This window comes from Drosophila sulfurigaster, chromosome 2R (assembly GCF_023558435.1).
Source record: "Drosophila sulfurigaster albostrigata strain 15112-1811.04 chromosome 2R, ASM2355843v2, whole genome shotgun sequence".
NCBI classification, from domain to species: Eukaryota; Metazoa; Arthropoda; class Insecta; order Diptera; family Drosophilidae; genus Drosophila; species Drosophila sulfurigaster.
Genome location: NC_084882.1, coordinates 16832239 through 16847906, shown reverse-complemented (window position 1 = coordinate 16847906; position 15668 = coordinate 16832239). Strand labels below are relative to the sequence as shown.

At 40.2% G+C, this 15668-nt stretch overlaps 5 protein-coding genes across 6 annotated transcripts; 1 reads left to right on the top strand and 4 right to left on the bottom strand.

Moving 5' to 3' along the window:
- Nucleotides 1-113: 113 nt before the first annotated feature.
- Nucleotides 114-1705, bottom strand: LOC133837240 (uncharacterized). 2 transcript variants are annotated; one of them, XM_062267924.1, is made up of 3 exons: nucleotides 1231-1705; nucleotides 335-1153; nucleotides 114-281 (listed from the first exon to the last, which is right to left on the bottom strand). In XM_062267924.1, the coding sequence occupies exons 1-3, from the start codon at nucleotides 1552-1554 to the stop codon at nucleotides 144-146; spliced, it is 1281 nt and encodes a 426-aa protein (XP_062123908.1). In that variant the 5' UTR covers nucleotides 1555-1705; the 3' UTR covers nucleotides 114-143. The 2 variants fall into 2 exon arrangements, with proteins under 2 accessions (XP_062123908.1, XP_062123907.1); XM_062267923.1 differs by having other exon boundaries at nucleotides 114-1153; nucleotides 1231-1681.
- A 340-nt stretch (nucleotides 1706-2045) lies between these two features.
- LOC133837237 (uncharacterized) lies at nucleotides 2046-6442 on the bottom strand. Its single transcript, XM_062267918.1, has 10 exons — nucleotides 6204-6442; nucleotides 5102-5993; nucleotides 4489-5044; nucleotides 3770-4426; nucleotides 3433-3716; nucleotides 3049-3370; nucleotides 2907-2991; nucleotides 2661-2850; nucleotides 2317-2597; nucleotides 2046-2255 (listed from the first exon to the last, which is right to left on the bottom strand). The coding sequence occupies exons 1-10, from the start codon at nucleotides 6289-6291 to the stop codon at nucleotides 2146-2148; spliced, it is 3465 nt and encodes a 1154-aa protein (XP_062123902.1). The 5' UTR covers nucleotides 6292-6442; the 3' UTR covers nucleotides 2046-2145.
- Nucleotides 6443-6844: 402 nt separating this feature from the next.
- Nucleotides 6845-10223, bottom strand: LOC133836615 (myosin regulatory light chain 2). Its single transcript, XM_062267201.1, has 3 exons — nucleotides 10067-10223; nucleotides 9141-9380; nucleotides 6845-8934 (listed from the first exon to the last, which is right to left on the bottom strand). Exons 1-3 carry the CDS (start codon nucleotides 10067-10069, stop codon nucleotides 8512-8514), a joined length of 666 nt encoding a protein of 221 aa, XP_062123185.1. The 5' UTR covers nucleotides 10070-10223; the 3' UTR covers nucleotides 6845-8511.
- A 2285-nt stretch (nucleotides 10224-12508) lies between these two features.
- LOC133839639 (pyridoxal phosphate homeostasis protein) lies at nucleotides 12509-13965 on the bottom strand. Its single transcript, XM_062271269.1, has 5 exons — nucleotides 13808-13965; nucleotides 13518-13730; nucleotides 13298-13445; nucleotides 12993-13234; nucleotides 12509-12927 (listed from the first exon to the last, which is right to left on the bottom strand). The coding sequence occupies exons 1-5, from the start codon at nucleotides 13898-13900 to the stop codon at nucleotides 12859-12861; spliced, it is 765 nt and encodes a 254-aa protein (XP_062127253.1). The 5' UTR covers nucleotides 13901-13965; the 3' UTR covers nucleotides 12509-12858.
- Nucleotides 13966-14091: 126 nt separating this feature from the next.
- On the top strand, nucleotides 14092-15641 carry LOC133839638 (uncharacterized). The gene is made up of 3 exons (XM_062271268.1): nucleotides 14092-14408; nucleotides 14466-14733; nucleotides 14818-15641. Exons 1-3 carry the CDS (start codon nucleotides 14190-14192, stop codon nucleotides 15399-15401), a joined length of 1071 nt encoding a protein of 356 aa, XP_062127252.1. The 5' UTR covers nucleotides 14092-14189; the 3' UTR covers nucleotides 15402-15641.
- Nucleotides 15642-15668: the final 27 nt, after the last annotated feature.

The window sequence follows — 15668 nt, the reverse complement described above, 5'->3', positions numbered from 1 at the left end:
TTTCTTTTTCACCATCGCAGGCAGTGTGACCAGTATAACAAACAATGACAGTAATCGGTAATAGTAACCGCTATTTTTAAATTCAAATTTCCGGTTGGGAAAACTCATATGAATTAGGTGTAAGTAAATATTTATTTGGAGCATTAGTAATACCATAGTACATAAACATATAGCACAATTAGCACGAAGAGTAAATGTATGAGAAATAACTCGATGGCCAGTGTCAGCAGTGCTAAAGGATTAACAGGCGAGTATGTAATTAACGAGAACATTTTGCAGCACTGGCACGTAAAACTACCCCCGCCGTTGAGGAATTAACGCTCTACTCCTGCACAGTAAAAGTCAGCTGCTTGTTGCGGTTGCTCTCGAAACGATTCGGTGTGTGCATGCTTAGCATGGCAGTGATGCCCAGACTGAGGATGCCTAGTAGAAAGAATGTGACCATCAATCCGGCCAAAATGGGAGCCGTAATGAAGCCAACACAATCGTAGACATCACCGAACTTCTTAGCCCCATTTAGCCAAGGCTGCACTTGATAGTTCTTGAGGATGAGTTGAATCTGAGTATCATTCGTGTTGGGGTTGGTGAACACCAAATGCTCCGAAGAGCAACGGAACGAGAATCCTATTGGCGCGGAGGGCAGTGTGTAATCATTGCCTCTAGCTGGGAGCACACCCTTGGCATCACGGCTATCCACCTCCACGTTGCGCAGATGCCACGTGCCACGCAGCAGCGAAAACTTGAAGCGCAACGTATACTTCTCGCTGTTGTACATGAAGGTAATGCTTAGACGACCATATCCCTTCATACGCTGGTCATCGAAAGTAATCAGTTTGTTGTGCTCCGCCAGCAGCAATGTTTCGTTGCCCAAATGCAACTCCGGGGGTCCACTCAAGCTAAGTGCCGCGTTGCCTTCGGCTACGTAAATATAGGTGGTTGCCGTCTCTGCGGGAGTTGAGGGTGTTGTATTTGCATTTGACTCCTCCTCTTTGGGTTCTTCTTTGGCCTCACGTTTGGCCAGGAAGTGTGCCTCCTCCTCGCGATTGGCTAGAATGCCCAATACTTCGCCATGTCCATAAATGGACAGAGCATCATTGAAACCCCTTATTAATTCACCATCATCCTCCTCTTGGTTGCCCGTTAGGTTTATGACCTGCGATGAGAGTTGAATGCGTGAGAGAGGGAGAGAGAGTGGGGGGTATTAATTTTTTCGAATTTGTGTATACACACCTCGATGTTGGCATTTAAGCTGTAGGGCTCTGCGGCCAGATTGCGTTGCGGCAAATATGTCCAGGCGTTGTTCTTCACCAAATTCTGGAACTTGGGATATTTGGTGCCCTCCAGACGACTCGTAGTGTTGCGCACAAAAATTATAATGGCCTTGGCATCTTTGAATAATTGCGTCAGCGGCTGCTCCTTGGTTGTGGCATCGACTAATGCTTGGGGTTGCAAGTCGAACAATTTTTCATGACCCCAAAAGAGATACGGACCGCTTATGGATGCGCTGCAGCTGATTACCAGACTCACAAAAAACCCTACTGCAATTAAGTGCATTATTTATGCGCTATACTTTTAAGTTCTTTAATTTGTAATTGTTAAGGAAGTGCCAAAGGTTGCACCGCACTCGAAACTATTTGACAAAATGATCCAAGAGAAAAATCAATGGCCTAGGGGCGAGTAATGCGCATGCTCACTCTGAAATTTTAATACCAATTTTGAGGTGTTGGTGGTGGGCTCTTATGCTGAGGTGAATTGACGCAGTTCAATGTGCGTGGTGAATTGGGGTATTAAAAATACACTTATTAATATAGTCGCACTGAACTGGACAGATTTATTTATGCCACAATATAGAAACGTATCAAAACAATCTGCACTGATCTTGCTTGTCACATCGTTAAACGACTTTAGCACTTGCAGAACTAAAAATCTTTTATTTCAATTATCAACACGATTACGAGAAACGTTTTCTATTAATAGCTGTGCTATCTCTCTGGAATTTTTGATTTGAATTGTGTTATACATTTCGTGTTATAAAAACATAAACCAAATATTTATTCAGAGTTTGTAGTTATATTAAGTAATTTACATATATAATTTTATATACAAGTACAAGAGTATTTATGGAATAAGATCATTTATGATATATTACAGGAAAACGGTACAAAATAAACCAATGACTGTCACAGTTAATACATAAGACTTTGGCTGGCTTGGGGCTAGACTACTTGAAAAACTACCCTTGAAGATCTTGGTACCTGAGAATGTAAAGATCTATAGTAATATATCAGATGATATACGTTTAATCACTTTACTTACGCTTTTCATTGGTATCTCTCACACCGCAAGTGCGATATGATATGGTTGCCTTGCGTTTAGTGTTCACATAGCCGGGTATGTAGAGACTTGGCGCATCGAGGCGACCAGCTGCTATTAGGCGCGACATGTCCAATTCCAGACGATGGGCAATGGGTCCCTTGAAGTGAACAATCATCTGAATGCAGGCACCGCCATGCAACTCTTTGGTCTTACGCGCATCCACGTCCAACATCCATTCCGGAATGCCCATCACAGAACGCAGCTCCTCCAGAAATTGTGCACTGCAAAGCAGAAACAAAATCTATTCAAGTATGCCCATTAAGAATGCAAACTGGAAGACCTACACAACAAAACGTGGCGGTTTTTGCAAATTGATGTACTTGATCACATTGTGATCGGGTTCAATGTTGGCGCAAGCGAAGCGTTCATGCGAATGCTCTGGTCCAAAGATAACGATGGAGCGACCAATAGCTCCAACGGGTGCCTCCAGTGGAAAGTTGGAATCTGTGAGCACAATACGTTCGCCACCCAGATCTGTAAGCATTTTAACATTAATTTCAAGGTGAAAATAAAGAATTTAATCAGCTTACTTATTGTGCCCAAACGTGCTCCCACATCGCCAACATAGCATCGCAGTGGATTATCCGGTCCACATTCCTGTTCATACAAGTCCAACTAAAAGCAGAAGAAATGATTAGTTACATTTTTAGCTAAAAACTATTTGCAACTTACATTCAAGGGATCAGCGAGCTGAGTGTAATATGGATTCCAGACATAGCCTCCAGCTACGCAGCGGGTAACTGTAGGCTTGACAGCGGCATCCACTCCAACGGGATTCACAAAGATTTGCCAGTTGTGGTTGCGCGTTGAGTTGCGATCATTCTTGCCTGGATGACGTAGCTTCACCTCAATGACTGTCTCGGACTGGCTGCCATCGTTGTGGATCAACTGCGTCATCTTGATGTAGCCATAGGCATAACCAGTCGGATGATGAAACGAAGCAATGCCACGCAATTCTCGCGCTTCACTTGGACTATAGCCTCGCTCCAAAGTGCTGCAATTAGATAAGATATAATAATCAGCTTGTCCCGAAAGATGTTTTTACCGATTTATTACCTGCAAGCCCAGCGTGCATTTTTCTGCTGTTTTTTGATAATAAGCGAACGCCCAATGATGCTGCTGTAGCCAAAGAGTGGCAGGTTCGTGTCATTGTAGGCATCCTCATACTGAGTCAATCCATTTAGACGTCCGAATTTGCCACTCAGATCGCCCATTTCATACTGATCGCTGGTGCCTTGCTTTGGCGGAGGAGCAGACTTGGGATTAACGTCAAAGGGATTCCAAGTGCCGTACAAAGTGGACGCTTCGCAGGGAAATGCTAAGTTCGCCTCCACTGGTGTCTAAATTAATATGATATGAGTATTTTAAACCAATTTCTATGCAATCGTCTTACCATATGTATCTGATACGCTCCATTGTCTTGCAGTCCTTTTAACTGCACTTCAATGTTGCTGATGTCGTACTCTGATTGTTGTGTAATCTCCATCTTGCCACCGACTGTCAACTCATCGCCATTGGCATACCAATCCTTGGCAACCACCTTTCGACGATAATGACCAATTAAGCTGGAACATGCCAAACGTTCGCCCCTCGCCTTGGGACCATTGTCATCGTAGATGACCAAGGACTTGCCCAGTATGCTATGGGCACCAGACAAGGGCAGATTGCCATCGCTAAACATGCGACGACTCAACTGTCTGGCCTGGCGAATGCCACCAGCTATAGTCAGCTTGCCCAGACGTGTATCGAGGGCACCCAGGCGACACATGGCCGGTAATTGTGGCTGACAAAAGTCATCGACGCTGCGATTTCCCCAGTCTACCTTGTACGGATTGAAAACGTTTCCAGCCGATATGCAACGCTGCTGCCAGTCGTAGAAATCCTTGCCTGGTGGATTGCTGTGAATGGCCCAGCGATGATCAAAGGTACTATTCTGCGTGGAGCCATCAGCTTGGATTAGATACTCGAAGAGCACCGTGGTGTCCTGCCAGGGTTGCTCAGCGGCCTGTCGAAAGATGACGCGACCCACAACTGGATAGCGGAAGAGCACCTGCAACGCATGACACATAATTAGGAATGCTTTTTTTTTTTTTAAAAAACATTATGTTGTACCTGTGCTGTGAACATGGGCTGCTGAGATACGCCATTGCGTTGATATTGATTCAATGTGGAGCAGCCCCAAATGTTCATCGTTATATTTTGCGGTTCAGTGCGATTGTAGGTGTAGATGACTAAACTGCGATGGGCGATGCTGTGACGACCACGCAGCGGCAGATAAAGGTCCCAGTAGAGACCACTCAGCTCCGAGCTGGTGCCAGGCAGCACATACTGATGAAAGTACTGTTTGTTGCGACCCTGCAGCTTCCCACTGAGGTCACCCAATGCGTATTGCTCCTGGGTGCCATACCCAGGTGGTGGCACATGTTGCTGCTCCGTCTCTCGAGGATTGTGTAGTTCCCCTGTAGTCTGGCAGTAATCCGATTGCCCAATGCGTTGTGGCGTTGGCGGCAGACTGTGAATGCGAAAGGCAGCAACATCCTCGGCAAACTTGCGACTCACTTGGTGAGCAGCAGGTGTGGAAAGGGTGAAGTTGAGGAAAGTGGGATCAAACTTGGAGCGTTGTGTGAAGGTAACCTCGCCTTTAACGCCGCCCGAATTGATGAACGATCTGCAAGCAAAAAATATGAAATAAACTGATTTAACTTGACATCAAACTGTATCTCACTTGTAGCTCAATGCTTGGACATGTCTTATCTGTGTGCAGGCCAAATAATTATCAGGATGTTGGTTATCATACAGCACCAAATAGAGCGTGCGATGTGGAATGGTGAGATCTGAGGGCAACAGCGCCAGCTTTGTGTCCCGGAAAACACTTCTTTGCGGCTTGCGAAGCGCATTCTTGGCCACACCAATGCGACCCAGTCGCGTATCCAAGTCACCGATGCCTTGACCGGGTCCACCGCCCTGCGGATCGAAGACCAGCTGCAGGAAGTTGCAGTTATCCTCACTGCGATGATGATCGTGCTTGAAAATGTCCGTTACAAATATTTTCCAATGGTGCTGCGTAAACTGCTGATTATCTACGGGTTGCTCCTGAATGTGAAACAGATCGGAGTAGATCAACGTATCTCCAGCGGCGCCATCCATGGGTGCCAGCCAACGGAAGTGCACAGAGCCCGCAATTGGAGTATTGAAACGTGCCTCTGCCATGTGCTCCATGGAGTTTTGTACTGTGGTTATTGTAGCACAAATGCGAGCATTTGAATTCATCTCGGTGAGCACCAACGACTTTCCCCAGATGCCACGATCACCAATTAGTTGCATGCGATGTTGCCACGTCGACGTCTCATTGCCTGGCAACACCAAATACTCAAGCTCCTCGTCAAAGCTGAGCACTTGACTGCCCAGTCTGTCCAGCTCACAGCGCTCATCGGGATCGGTGTTTGTGTAATCTACTGGAAAACGACGTACTACCCAGCTCCACACTTGATCCGGATACTGCAACGTGGCCTCCAAATTCGATTGGATCTCCACCAGATTTTGCTCGCTCTGTCTGAAGGTGATCTCGCCATGCAGACCGTGTTGCGAGATATACGCGATCAGATGTTGAGCATCAGCTGTTTACGAAAGAGAGAAATAAAGCAATAGAGCCATGAAGCTTTGATGACTCAAAGAGTGTGGTGAATATCGAGATGGTAGATTCACTTTCGCCTTCGCTTACGTGCAGCATAATGAAAGTAAATGTGAATTTACATACAATATCATTTCATGTTGGCAGTGGGAACTTCAAGGTAATTGTACCATACTCTTCCGCATCCAATACTTACTGCAGCCACTTTGTATTGCAATTCCACAGGCCAAAAAGACGCACAAAAGCGTTTGATGGCCAAACAAAAGTTGACTGCCATGACTCATGCTCCAAGACTGTTTGTTTTCTTCCGTTCCCGTTTCCCAAAAGTTCTTTTGTTCCCAGACGATTACAAAATAGTAGTTACAGCTACGTGATGTAGTTTCATATTCCGCTGCGCATGCGTGCACTCGACGAGAAATTCAACAGAAAACTGGTTGAACGAAGGTCCAACAAGACAGAAACAACTTAAACCATTCCGCGAACTGAGGTGAATTTGATTGTTGTGGCTCAGCTGAGGTTTTGTTTTGATTCGCTTAACCGCCAACCGGCTCTACTCCCAGCCGACGTTACTCTCCAACAGTGGAAATTGGATACAATGATCACATTAATATTTCATTCAAGTGGACGTTGTTTTACCAATTGAGATTCTTATACAGTCGAAATCGTTTTAAAATCAGGAAACCAGGTTACTATTTGTAGTTGTCACTATCTGTTGACGATGATCAATAGGCAATGTTGTTCCTTTCAAACCCAAATAATAACATATTGAATTTTCATAGTTATTCTAAATTACCGTTAAAAACGCTTTGCCCGACCCAATCAAACAATCATGCATCCTTTTTTCTAGACGACTTATGCTTTATTCCATCAAAGTCATCAACATCATCATCATCATTGTTATATAAAAACAGTTCTTCATTTCGTATCTTATTTTTTTTTTGTGTTATAATATTTCTGACCGGGTTAAAAAAAAGATTTTTTTTATACTGAAGTAAAGATTTCGCATTTAACAACTTGTTGCATATTGAATTTGGTGTTTAGTAATTGTTCTTTTCTTTCATTTGTTGTTGTTGTTGTTGATGTTATTAGTACATAAGTAAAGTGTAAAGTGGTGGTACTGCCTTTTAAGAAATAAGGGCAAGTACTCTTGTTTGTGTATTGTATCAAAACTACTAGATATGCTTCTCTCTTCTCAATATTCCCTTTTCTTTCCTTCCTTTCCTTTTGTTTTATTTTCTCTGGTACTGATGCACCCACAATGATTCTCCCCTCGCGGGGGAGATTGTTCGCTCTTGAAACTCAGGATCATATAACGATAGTCGCTATATGCATTGTACAATGGTATTGAATCGAATTAGGTGTCAAGTCCGCCCGTTAACTTGACCCTTATATCATAATCATAGCGATTTGGATCGTTTCGATTTGGCGAAAGGCCGCCTCCTTTGTTAGGAAATCATAAACGTGAACTTTTCAAAAAAATAAAATCAACTTTACTATAACTTTTCGATACTTTTGAACGCATAAACTAGAAACAATTTTTTGTTAAAACGCTGATAGTTCATAAGCAGAAAAATTGATGATTGGTTAAAAATTATGTAAATTCGCATAAAACAATTTGAGTGAATGAACTTTATGTTTATATGGTTGTCATTTAGGCTAACTCTCAATAACTTTGTATTTTGATATATGTATTTATATATTTGTTATATATTGAAATTGTTTAACGAACGATAGAGATAGATAAATAGTCATAAATAATATAATATATTAGTTTTGTAGATATTCTCTGTATTTAGATAGATATTTTTATTTGTATATATTTAGCTCTCAGATGAAATTACTCTAACGAAATTGTATGTCTCTCTCTCCTTAACCTCTGAAAAAAAAAGTAACTAACAAATGTGGGCCAAGGCCTAGTCTATGTATCTATTTATGTAGCTACCCACTGGGCGTGGCTGTGGTGTGATCACCACACCGCCTTTGATCTGCTCATCTTTCTCTGTGATTCTTCAACGAACAGCAATTAAAATAAACATATTAAATTTTCTTTTTGTTTTTTTTTTAGTTTTTTTTGTTGATTTTTCTTTCATAAGTGTTTTTAAATAAAATAGATTTCAAATATTTATAAATTTTACGTGTAAAATTTAATAATAAATCAACTAGAAAACTAGCTGTCAAGATGGCGCTTTGACATTTGGATTTAAAGTATCCCTAAAATGATACGTGGAACTTGGTACATGGTGTGTTGTTGTTGTTTGCTACCAAATTATCGTTGTTCTTGTTGAAGAAGTTAAGAGTATTTTCTTTGGTAATTTGTAGTGGTGGTGGTGTTGTGTTATGTTTTTTGGTTAACAAAAAGAGATTATATAAATATTTAAAATTTACATATGTAAAACGAGCATTTCTTTTAATTACGTTTATTATTTTTTTTGACGATTTTAAAAGTTTTTGGTTGTAATATGGATGCTGAGTTAGAGATAGGATGTGTACGGGGCTGCAGCTGCTTAGGCGGCTTCCTCTTCCTCCTCATCACCCTTGCCAGTGAGCATTTCAATCAGGGAGGCGGTATCGATTTGGTTCTTGTCATCAATGACCATCTGATCGAAGGCATCATCGACCTCCTTCATGGTGAATTTGTCACCGAAGCCCATGAGCATTTCGCGGAATTTATCACCATCGATGAGACCATCGTTATCGAATGTTTTGAAGGCAGCAATAACAACTTCGTCTTCATCGTTGGCACCAGAGGTGGCCATACGGTTGGCGAACAAGGTCAGCAATTGGGTGAAGTTAATTGGACCAGAGGCCTCGCCCAGCATGGAGTCCAACTCCTTGTCGTTGGCGATCTTGCCGACGGAATCGAAGGCAGCGCGCAAATCGTTCTTGCCAATAATACCGTCCTTGTCGGCATCCATAAGTTGGAAGGCCTGATTCACGCAGATTCACGCAGATTTAGAAAGAGAGAGAGAGAAAGAGACAGAGAGGTGGTTGGTGATTTGGTCGTTGACTTGTGCGAGAAATGAATTTTTGTCTTGGTCATATCGTGGCAAAGGCAATTGGCATAGGCATGGACACAGGACAGGGTGGATGGTTGAGGTGGATTTTGTGCTGTTTCGTAACATTTGTAACTTACTTCCTTGAATTCGGCAATCTGCTTCTGGGAGAAGACAGAGAACACCGAGGAGCCAGCACGCTTCGACTTCTTGGAGCCACGCGAGCCGCCCGACGCTCTCTTCGAACCAGTAGCAGAAGCTGGGGCAGGAGTGGCAGCTGGTGCGGGGGTTGCTGCCTCAGACACAGCCTCAGAAGCGGTTTCGGAAGTACCACCCTCTTCCTTGGTCTTCTTCTTCTTAACCTTCTTCTTCTCATCCGCCTACATGATCAAGGAGTAAAAGAAAATTAAATAAAAAAATTCGTTAATGAATTATTATTTCAGGAGATCTACGCATTATCTCTCAATACCATTGTGCAGTGAATTGACTTTCAAAATGATTTTGAAATTATTTTCAATGAAAATTATTCCAACGTATTACATGTCTAAAAATATTTTCAACGCGTATTACGTAAGCTTCTCTAGTCTCGTATATGCATCTCGCTCTAGCTATCAGGTTACGTTAGCGACGCGTAAAATTCCTGTGTTTCGACCGATCCATTTATAGAATTACACACATGTGTGGATCGTGAGCATTTCGGAATGAAAACATTTCACACAATTACTTGAGATTTAAAAATAGTTTCGGTTGAGATCAATTATTGAACTAGGTATATGTTAAGTATTTCGATATGCTCGTTATATGTCTATGTATATCCATATTCAATTGGCACAATAATCCACATACAGGTGAGCTAATTGAGATTAGCACACAGTAATATTAATGATTCACTTCATCTTGACTTTAATAATTGAATTGATTGATTGAGATGGCAAAAACTATATAATTCACTGCACAATTGAAACGCGAGTCCTTTTTGACGTAAGACGTAGCAAGTAGTATAATGCATAAGTCCATGCATAGTTATTGGTTATAATGCTGATCTGTATATCCCGAGTCTCCTTACCATGGTGCTGAACTTTGTTGTGTTGTCTAATCGAGTCGAGCGGTCAGAGCACACTGAATCAATGGCTGATTTTATCGTCAAGACAATGATGTTTTAAGATCTTTTTCGCCTTTTCTTCTTCATTCGCTTTTCACATTGGATCGCACGAAATTTGCCATTCGGCATGCTTCGGCTCGCCGCTCGTTCGTCGCTCGGCTCGCATCCGCTGTATCTGCTGTATCTGTATCTGCAATATTCGTGCTGCCTTTTTTAGTATCTGCAAGGAGAGGTACGCCTAGGCGCCCGGTGGGGGTGCGGGTGGTGTGCTGTGCTGTGCTGGCCAGGCAGCCATAGCTCAGTTGGCTTAAATGTTTACTCATCGTGTGCCCCTCTAATCAAAATCTAAAATTAACGGCCACCCGAAAATGAGTGCTGTTGTTGTAGTTGTTAGGAAATGCGTATATGCATAAGTATGGTATATAAGTATGTATATATTTTGGTTTAGAAACTTATATATATGCACATCTCTGTGGTTAAATGTTGAAATTTATTTTGTGCTTTTCATGCGATATGAACCGAATTTTGTGCTTGTTCTATATACATTTTTTGAACTCATAGCAATAATACGAAAAACAAAAACATACGAATCTTTGCTTTTTTCTTGTTTTGTATTATTCATCTTTGCTCTTGAGGCGTCTTCAAAGGTGTCCTCTTGCTCTGAAATCACCTACATTTCCCTTGGTCACAAATACACATGAACAGACATATGTATGTGTATTTTCACAAATATCTATACCATATACTATAGACTTGGTCTGGTCGATTGCGTACGTATGTATAGCCCATAGGCTATACCATATAGTATACACGGCGAACATGTTCGTATTTTACCTTGCCTATTTTCAACGGCTGGCATTTTCTGTTTTAAAAATGTTTTGCATATTGTGCAATATAAAGAGAGCGAAGAATTCCAAAGCGGTATAGCGTATACAGATTTTGTGTCGCGTATATAACAACGATACCCGAGTTTTATGTTATTCACTAAAATACATTCATTCACTCACGTATGAGAATTTTCCATGTTCCATTGCATAACAATAAGAAATATGGATTATTTTACTTTTTAGAAAGTTAAATGAACTTTACGTATGTTTAGATACATGTTATGGCCTATATCTAGACTCATCAAATCAATTTCTTATGTTCCAACAAATTAAACTCATAAATATTTCTGTTAAATAATATTAGACAATCAAATCACATTCTTATTTGTTATTTATTATTTAGAAATATGCAAGAATATTTTTTTTTATTGATATTGCAGTTTCAAGTTACAAATTAATGATTAAAATGCCTCTAATCTTTATTTCTTAATAGTCTTCAAGTAAGAGATCTATTTTCTATTATTTACTTATATTGTATATTCAATATTTGAGGAAATTCTTATTAATAATTATGATGTGTGAAAAATTAAACATTTAGGCTTTGTTCCATAAAATTCACTCTTATCAAAAATAGTAAGCCCTCAATATTTCAGTGAGTTATTTATGTTAGAATATGTACACGACTTTTCCAAATTTTCTTTGTTATACAGTTACTTCTATTATTAAACCATTATCTACAGCTCATTTAATGAATATCGGAATATATTAATTTAATTTAATTTAATTTATTAAGCTCACCTCAGAATACTAAGAATGTAAATACTTATTAAAAAAAAATTGTTAATACTTAAAAAATTTTGTAAATGTATACCGGACGTGTTTAATTTCGTAAAAAATAGAGAATGTACAACTAATTTGCCAATTACCTTAAAAAATGAATTAATATCGTGTATTCGAATTTGTATTTGATCTGCGAATGCTTTTCACACATTATTTACATATTATTTATCCATTTTTCTAAATGACATTCAAATGGTATCTGTCCCAAAATGATTTGTGAAATCATCGAGTAGACATAATTGAAATTGAACTTTCTGTGCCTGTTCATGCTATTCAAATATTGAAAGTGATTTTAATCGAATTTTCAAAGCGTTTTAAAATTTGGCATGTAACCAGGCGACATTTTGGCCGCAGGCCAATCTAAAAAAGCCCACAACTGCATGATAATTTTTTGTGTTGTATTGCAATTTAAAAATAATGCACTATGCAACGGAAAACTTTTTGTCGATCAAGTACTCCCAAAGCCCTCCAAAAGTCATATCGTCGGAAACTATTACGCAAATCTGACACTATTGTAACCCAACCAAGTATAATAAACACCCAATAAATAGGCCATACGCAATTGCAACAATTAGATAAATGCCTTCCTTTTACAAGTAGCATATACATTTATTTTTAATTTCAATAACAATATAAACAATATTACAGCTACATAATATGAACGAATGTGGTAAAGAAAACACAGCCTACGCATAGCATTTGTTTATCTGTAGATAGTCTAAATATAAGAGCCAAATCATTTTCAACGCATACAACTCTAAAAACATATATATATTTGATATTATATACATATATAAAACTGATCTTATATACAGCAAGTTATGGTACATAAACGTACATACATGGAAGAATTTCATTTGTTTTTTTTTTTCTCTCTTTCAATAACATATTCTAGTCAGATAGATACGCTATGTTAGCTTATTAGTCGCCATAGACGTCATTGGGAAGCAACTGTATTAAGCATAGGCATTAAATGCTGTGCTAGAAATTCACATCTACATCTACAGAAACATCCCACGACGAGAGCGCTTTTAACACATTCCTCTTTAACAATTTACTCAGTTTAGCAGGCCTCCGATTGCCTTGGGCTTATGCCTTGGCGGCGCGATATCCAAAAATAGATGTGCCAACGCGCACTATAGTACTGCCCATTTCGATCTGTAAGCAGAATATCATGAATAATGCTCAACTAAATGCTAGCTCCGCACAACGATCAGACGTACCGCTCTGTCATAGTCGTTGGACATTCCCATTGAGACTGCAACTTCTTCGCCAGACAGATTGTTGGCCTGACAAATGGTGCTGTGCACCTTCATCAGTGAGATAAAGTCTGGATTGGGTCCCTTACTATAATCAAAACCATAGGCTCCAATGGTCATTACGCCTACAGCCTGTAGATTTTTCAGATTTGTCCTGATGTATTGGTATAGTGATGGGGCTGCTTCAGCATCAATTCCACTCTTCACTGCAGAGATTAAAAACAACTAGATAATGCATGCTGTCAATAAGATACAAGTAGAATGCTTACCATCCTCTTGACTGGTGTTGATCTGTATGAGAACACGCAATGGCTCCTTAGCCTCTGGCTGTAATTTGGACCAGGCGGCATCGAGACTGTTAGCCAACTTCTCGCTGTCAACAGTTTGTATCATGTGAAGATTGGGCAGTTTAAGCACCTGTAAGCAAACAAAGGTGTTGTCGTCGCATATAATCTAATCAAGTAACAGACTAGACATCTTATCACCTACTTTGTTGATTTTGTTACTCTGCAAGTGTCCAATCAAATGCCACTTGATTTCCGGGCATTGAGCTAAAATATCAGGATGCTGACTCTTCTCCACTAATTCCTGAACGTAATTCTCCCCAAAGTGGCGTTGTCCCGCATTGTAGGCTTCGATAATGCATTCAGCCGGCTTTGTTTTACTAACAGCTAGTAAAAGTGGCTTTGGTCCGTTGATTTCCTGATAAGAGATTAGAAATTTCGGCACGTGTGAAGTGCAATTTACCCAGATGAGAGAGAGTCCTCACTTCGTCTTACTTTTGGGCGTTTCTGTAGCGACAACTCCATTTGATTCAGCACATGTTGAAGTCCGGCTTTTATATCGAATTCGGCCATTGTGCGACGAAGCATTAAATTTATATTGTTTTCAATTTATGTACATATGTTTATAGCAATCTTGCAATTACAACTTTCTGTACAATCGATAAGCTATCGTTGAGGGTGTACAAATTTACCAACACTGTAACTCTTAGTAATAATCTAGTATTTTTGTTCTAAATAAAAAAAAATACTATGTGCTGTTCAAAGCCCGCATCGTTTGAATATTTCAAATTTGTCAGAATTGAAGAAAAATGTTTTCGTCGCAGCAACACATGGCTGTAAAACATAAATCAGTTTCCTCAATCGAGTCTCACAGACAATGGCTGATGTTTTAAAGTGCAGCGGCGACGCAGTTAAGGCTGCTGTCGAGTACTTACAAGCCATCAAAATTGTTGAAATTCGACAGACCCTCGAGTTATTGGGAGTGCAACATATTGAGGTCATAGCTGCACTGTTACTTTTTGTAATGCTGCAGTTTACAAAATTCACCGCTGTTCTTTTGCTAGCTTGTTCGATAGCTTACGGTATATTCTATATGGTAAGTTCGATATTCTTATAATATTTGGTATCTTTTTTAATTGGCGCCTTTCTTTAGTGGGATACTTGGTTTCCGGAAATTAAGGAAAATTCTTCGGCAACTACACAAAATGCTGACTATGGCTATTTATATGGCGCTCCTTTTTGGGGTAGTTATGGTCCTAGCTATGGCCCTGGCAATCTCAGTCGAAATAGTATTAGCAGTGGCATTAACTCCAATTATGACAATACCTACGTTGCCGCGCTTGCCGCCTCCAATCGAGATGCCCGGACATCCGCATTATTCCCACCGTTCTCAAACAGCGAGATCGCAGAAACGCTGCCAGGTTCGTTAATGCGATTTATGCAAATTGAGATCTTTGGGGAACGAATACACTAATATGTGTTGTATTTAATTTTTGTTATTTTAGGAGATCACATGTACGATACGGAAGAGAAGCGTATCAACCTAAGTCCTTATTTCGTGCCGCGGCCAGATCCATTTAACCAAAAGAAGCAAAACCCTTCAGGTACCAACACTCCAGTTGGACAACGGCATTCGACTACTGAACCTCGACCACAGCGTAGACTTCCTGCTCAAACATCTGAAGAAAACCGACATAATCGACGTGATCCTTTGGCTTTTCGCAGACTGATTGCCAATGACTATAGAATGTATAGGCCATCAACGTCTGCGGATGCCCAACAGTATTACAGTTATTCACTTCCTGTTCCGGAGGAGAGAGCAAGACGGTTGCCAGGCTTTTTTGACGACTACAAAATGAAGTATCGCCGCAGTAATGATAAGAGAGCTTCAACTCAACGAAATGCTAGCCATGCAAATGAACAACCTTGGAACCGGCAAAATGGGAGAAGCGTGTCCCGAGATAATTTATTGCATAGATCACGGAATATTCAAGAAGGTTTTCCAAATCACTATGGTTCTCCTCAAGGCCGGTCGAATGCTGGAAATCACTATAATCCGGACAGCTCAAGGAAGAAAGTGCGAAAGTAAATCCAAATATCATATTGGCAAGCTTATATAAAAATACTACAGATTTCTTTTGGTAAGCAATTGAAATTAATCATATATTTAAGCCAGTGTCATTGTGAATGTGGAACTCCAATAACATAATATCGGGGCTGGAAATTATAATTAGAATTAACTTAAAAAAAACCTTTACAATTTAAATACGGACGCCAAACAAAATGTAAAATATAAATTCAAAGTTAATAAAAGTGTATGTATTGAGGAGGCAAATTTAAAATTCTTAAAAAGTAT

What these genes read in the sequence shown, in the direction of transcription:
- LOC133837240 (XM_062267924.1), bottom strand. Translation starts at nt 1,554, where the DNA reads ATGCACTTAATTGCAGTAGGGTTTTTTGTGAGTCTGGTAATCAGCTGC. An exon ending in GCTTAAATGCCAACATCGAG is followed by an intron (nt 1,154 to 1,230) that starts GTGTGTATACAC and finishes CTCTCATCGCAG; the next exon opens with GTCATAAACCTAACGGGCAA. An exon ending in ACAAGCAGCTGACTTTTACT is followed by an intron (nt 282 to 334) that starts GTGCAGGAGTAG and finishes TTTACGTGCCAG; the next exon opens with TGCTGCAAAATGTTCTCGTT.
- LOC133837237 (XM_062267918.1), bottom strand. Translation starts at nt 6,291, where the DNA reads ATGAGTCATGGCAGTCAACTTTTGTTTGGCCATCAAACGCTTTTGTGC. An exon ending in GTCCAAGCATTGAGCTACAA is followed by an intron (nt 5,045 to 5,101) that starts GTGAGATACAGT and finishes TTTTGCTTGCAG; the next exon opens with ATCGTTCATCAATTCGGGCG. An exon ending in AGCACGTTTGGGCACAATAA is followed by an intron (nt 2,851 to 2,906) that starts GTAAGCTGATTA and finishes AAATGCTTACAG; the next exon opens with ATCTGGGTGGCGAACGTATT.
- LOC133836615 (XM_062267201.1), bottom strand. An exon ending in AGATTGCCGAATTCAAGGAA is followed by an intron (nt 8,935 to 9,140) that starts GTAAGTTACAAA and finishes TGCGTGAATCAG; the next exon opens with GCCTTCCAACTTATGGATGC.
- LOC133839639 (XM_062271269.1), bottom strand. Translation starts at nt 13,900, where the DNA reads ATGCTTCGTCGCACAATGGCCGAATTCGATATAAAAGCCGGACTTCAA. An exon ending in CGCTACAGAAACGCCCAAAA is followed by an intron (nt 13,731 to 13,807) that starts GTAAGACGAAGT and finishes ATCTCTTATCAG; the next exon opens with GAAATCAACGGACCAAAGCC. An exon ending in CCAACGACTATGACAGAGCG is followed by an intron (nt 12,928 to 12,992) that starts GTACGTCTGATC and finishes TTCTGCTTACAG; the next exon opens with ATCGAAATGGGCAGTACTAT.
- LOC133839638 (XM_062271268.1), top strand. Translation starts at nt 14,190, where the DNA reads ATGGCTGATGTTTTAAAGTGCAGCGGCGACGCAGTTAAGGCTGCTGTC. An exon ending in CTTACGGTATATTCTATATG is followed by an intron (nt 14,409 to 14,465) that starts GTAAGTTCGATA and finishes GCCTTTCTTTAG; the next exon opens with TGGGATACTTGGTTTCCGGA. An exon ending in GATCGCAGAAACGCTGCCAG is followed by an intron (nt 14,734 to 14,817) that starts GTTCGTTAATGC and finishes TTGTTATTTTAG; the next exon opens with GAGATCACATGTACGATACG.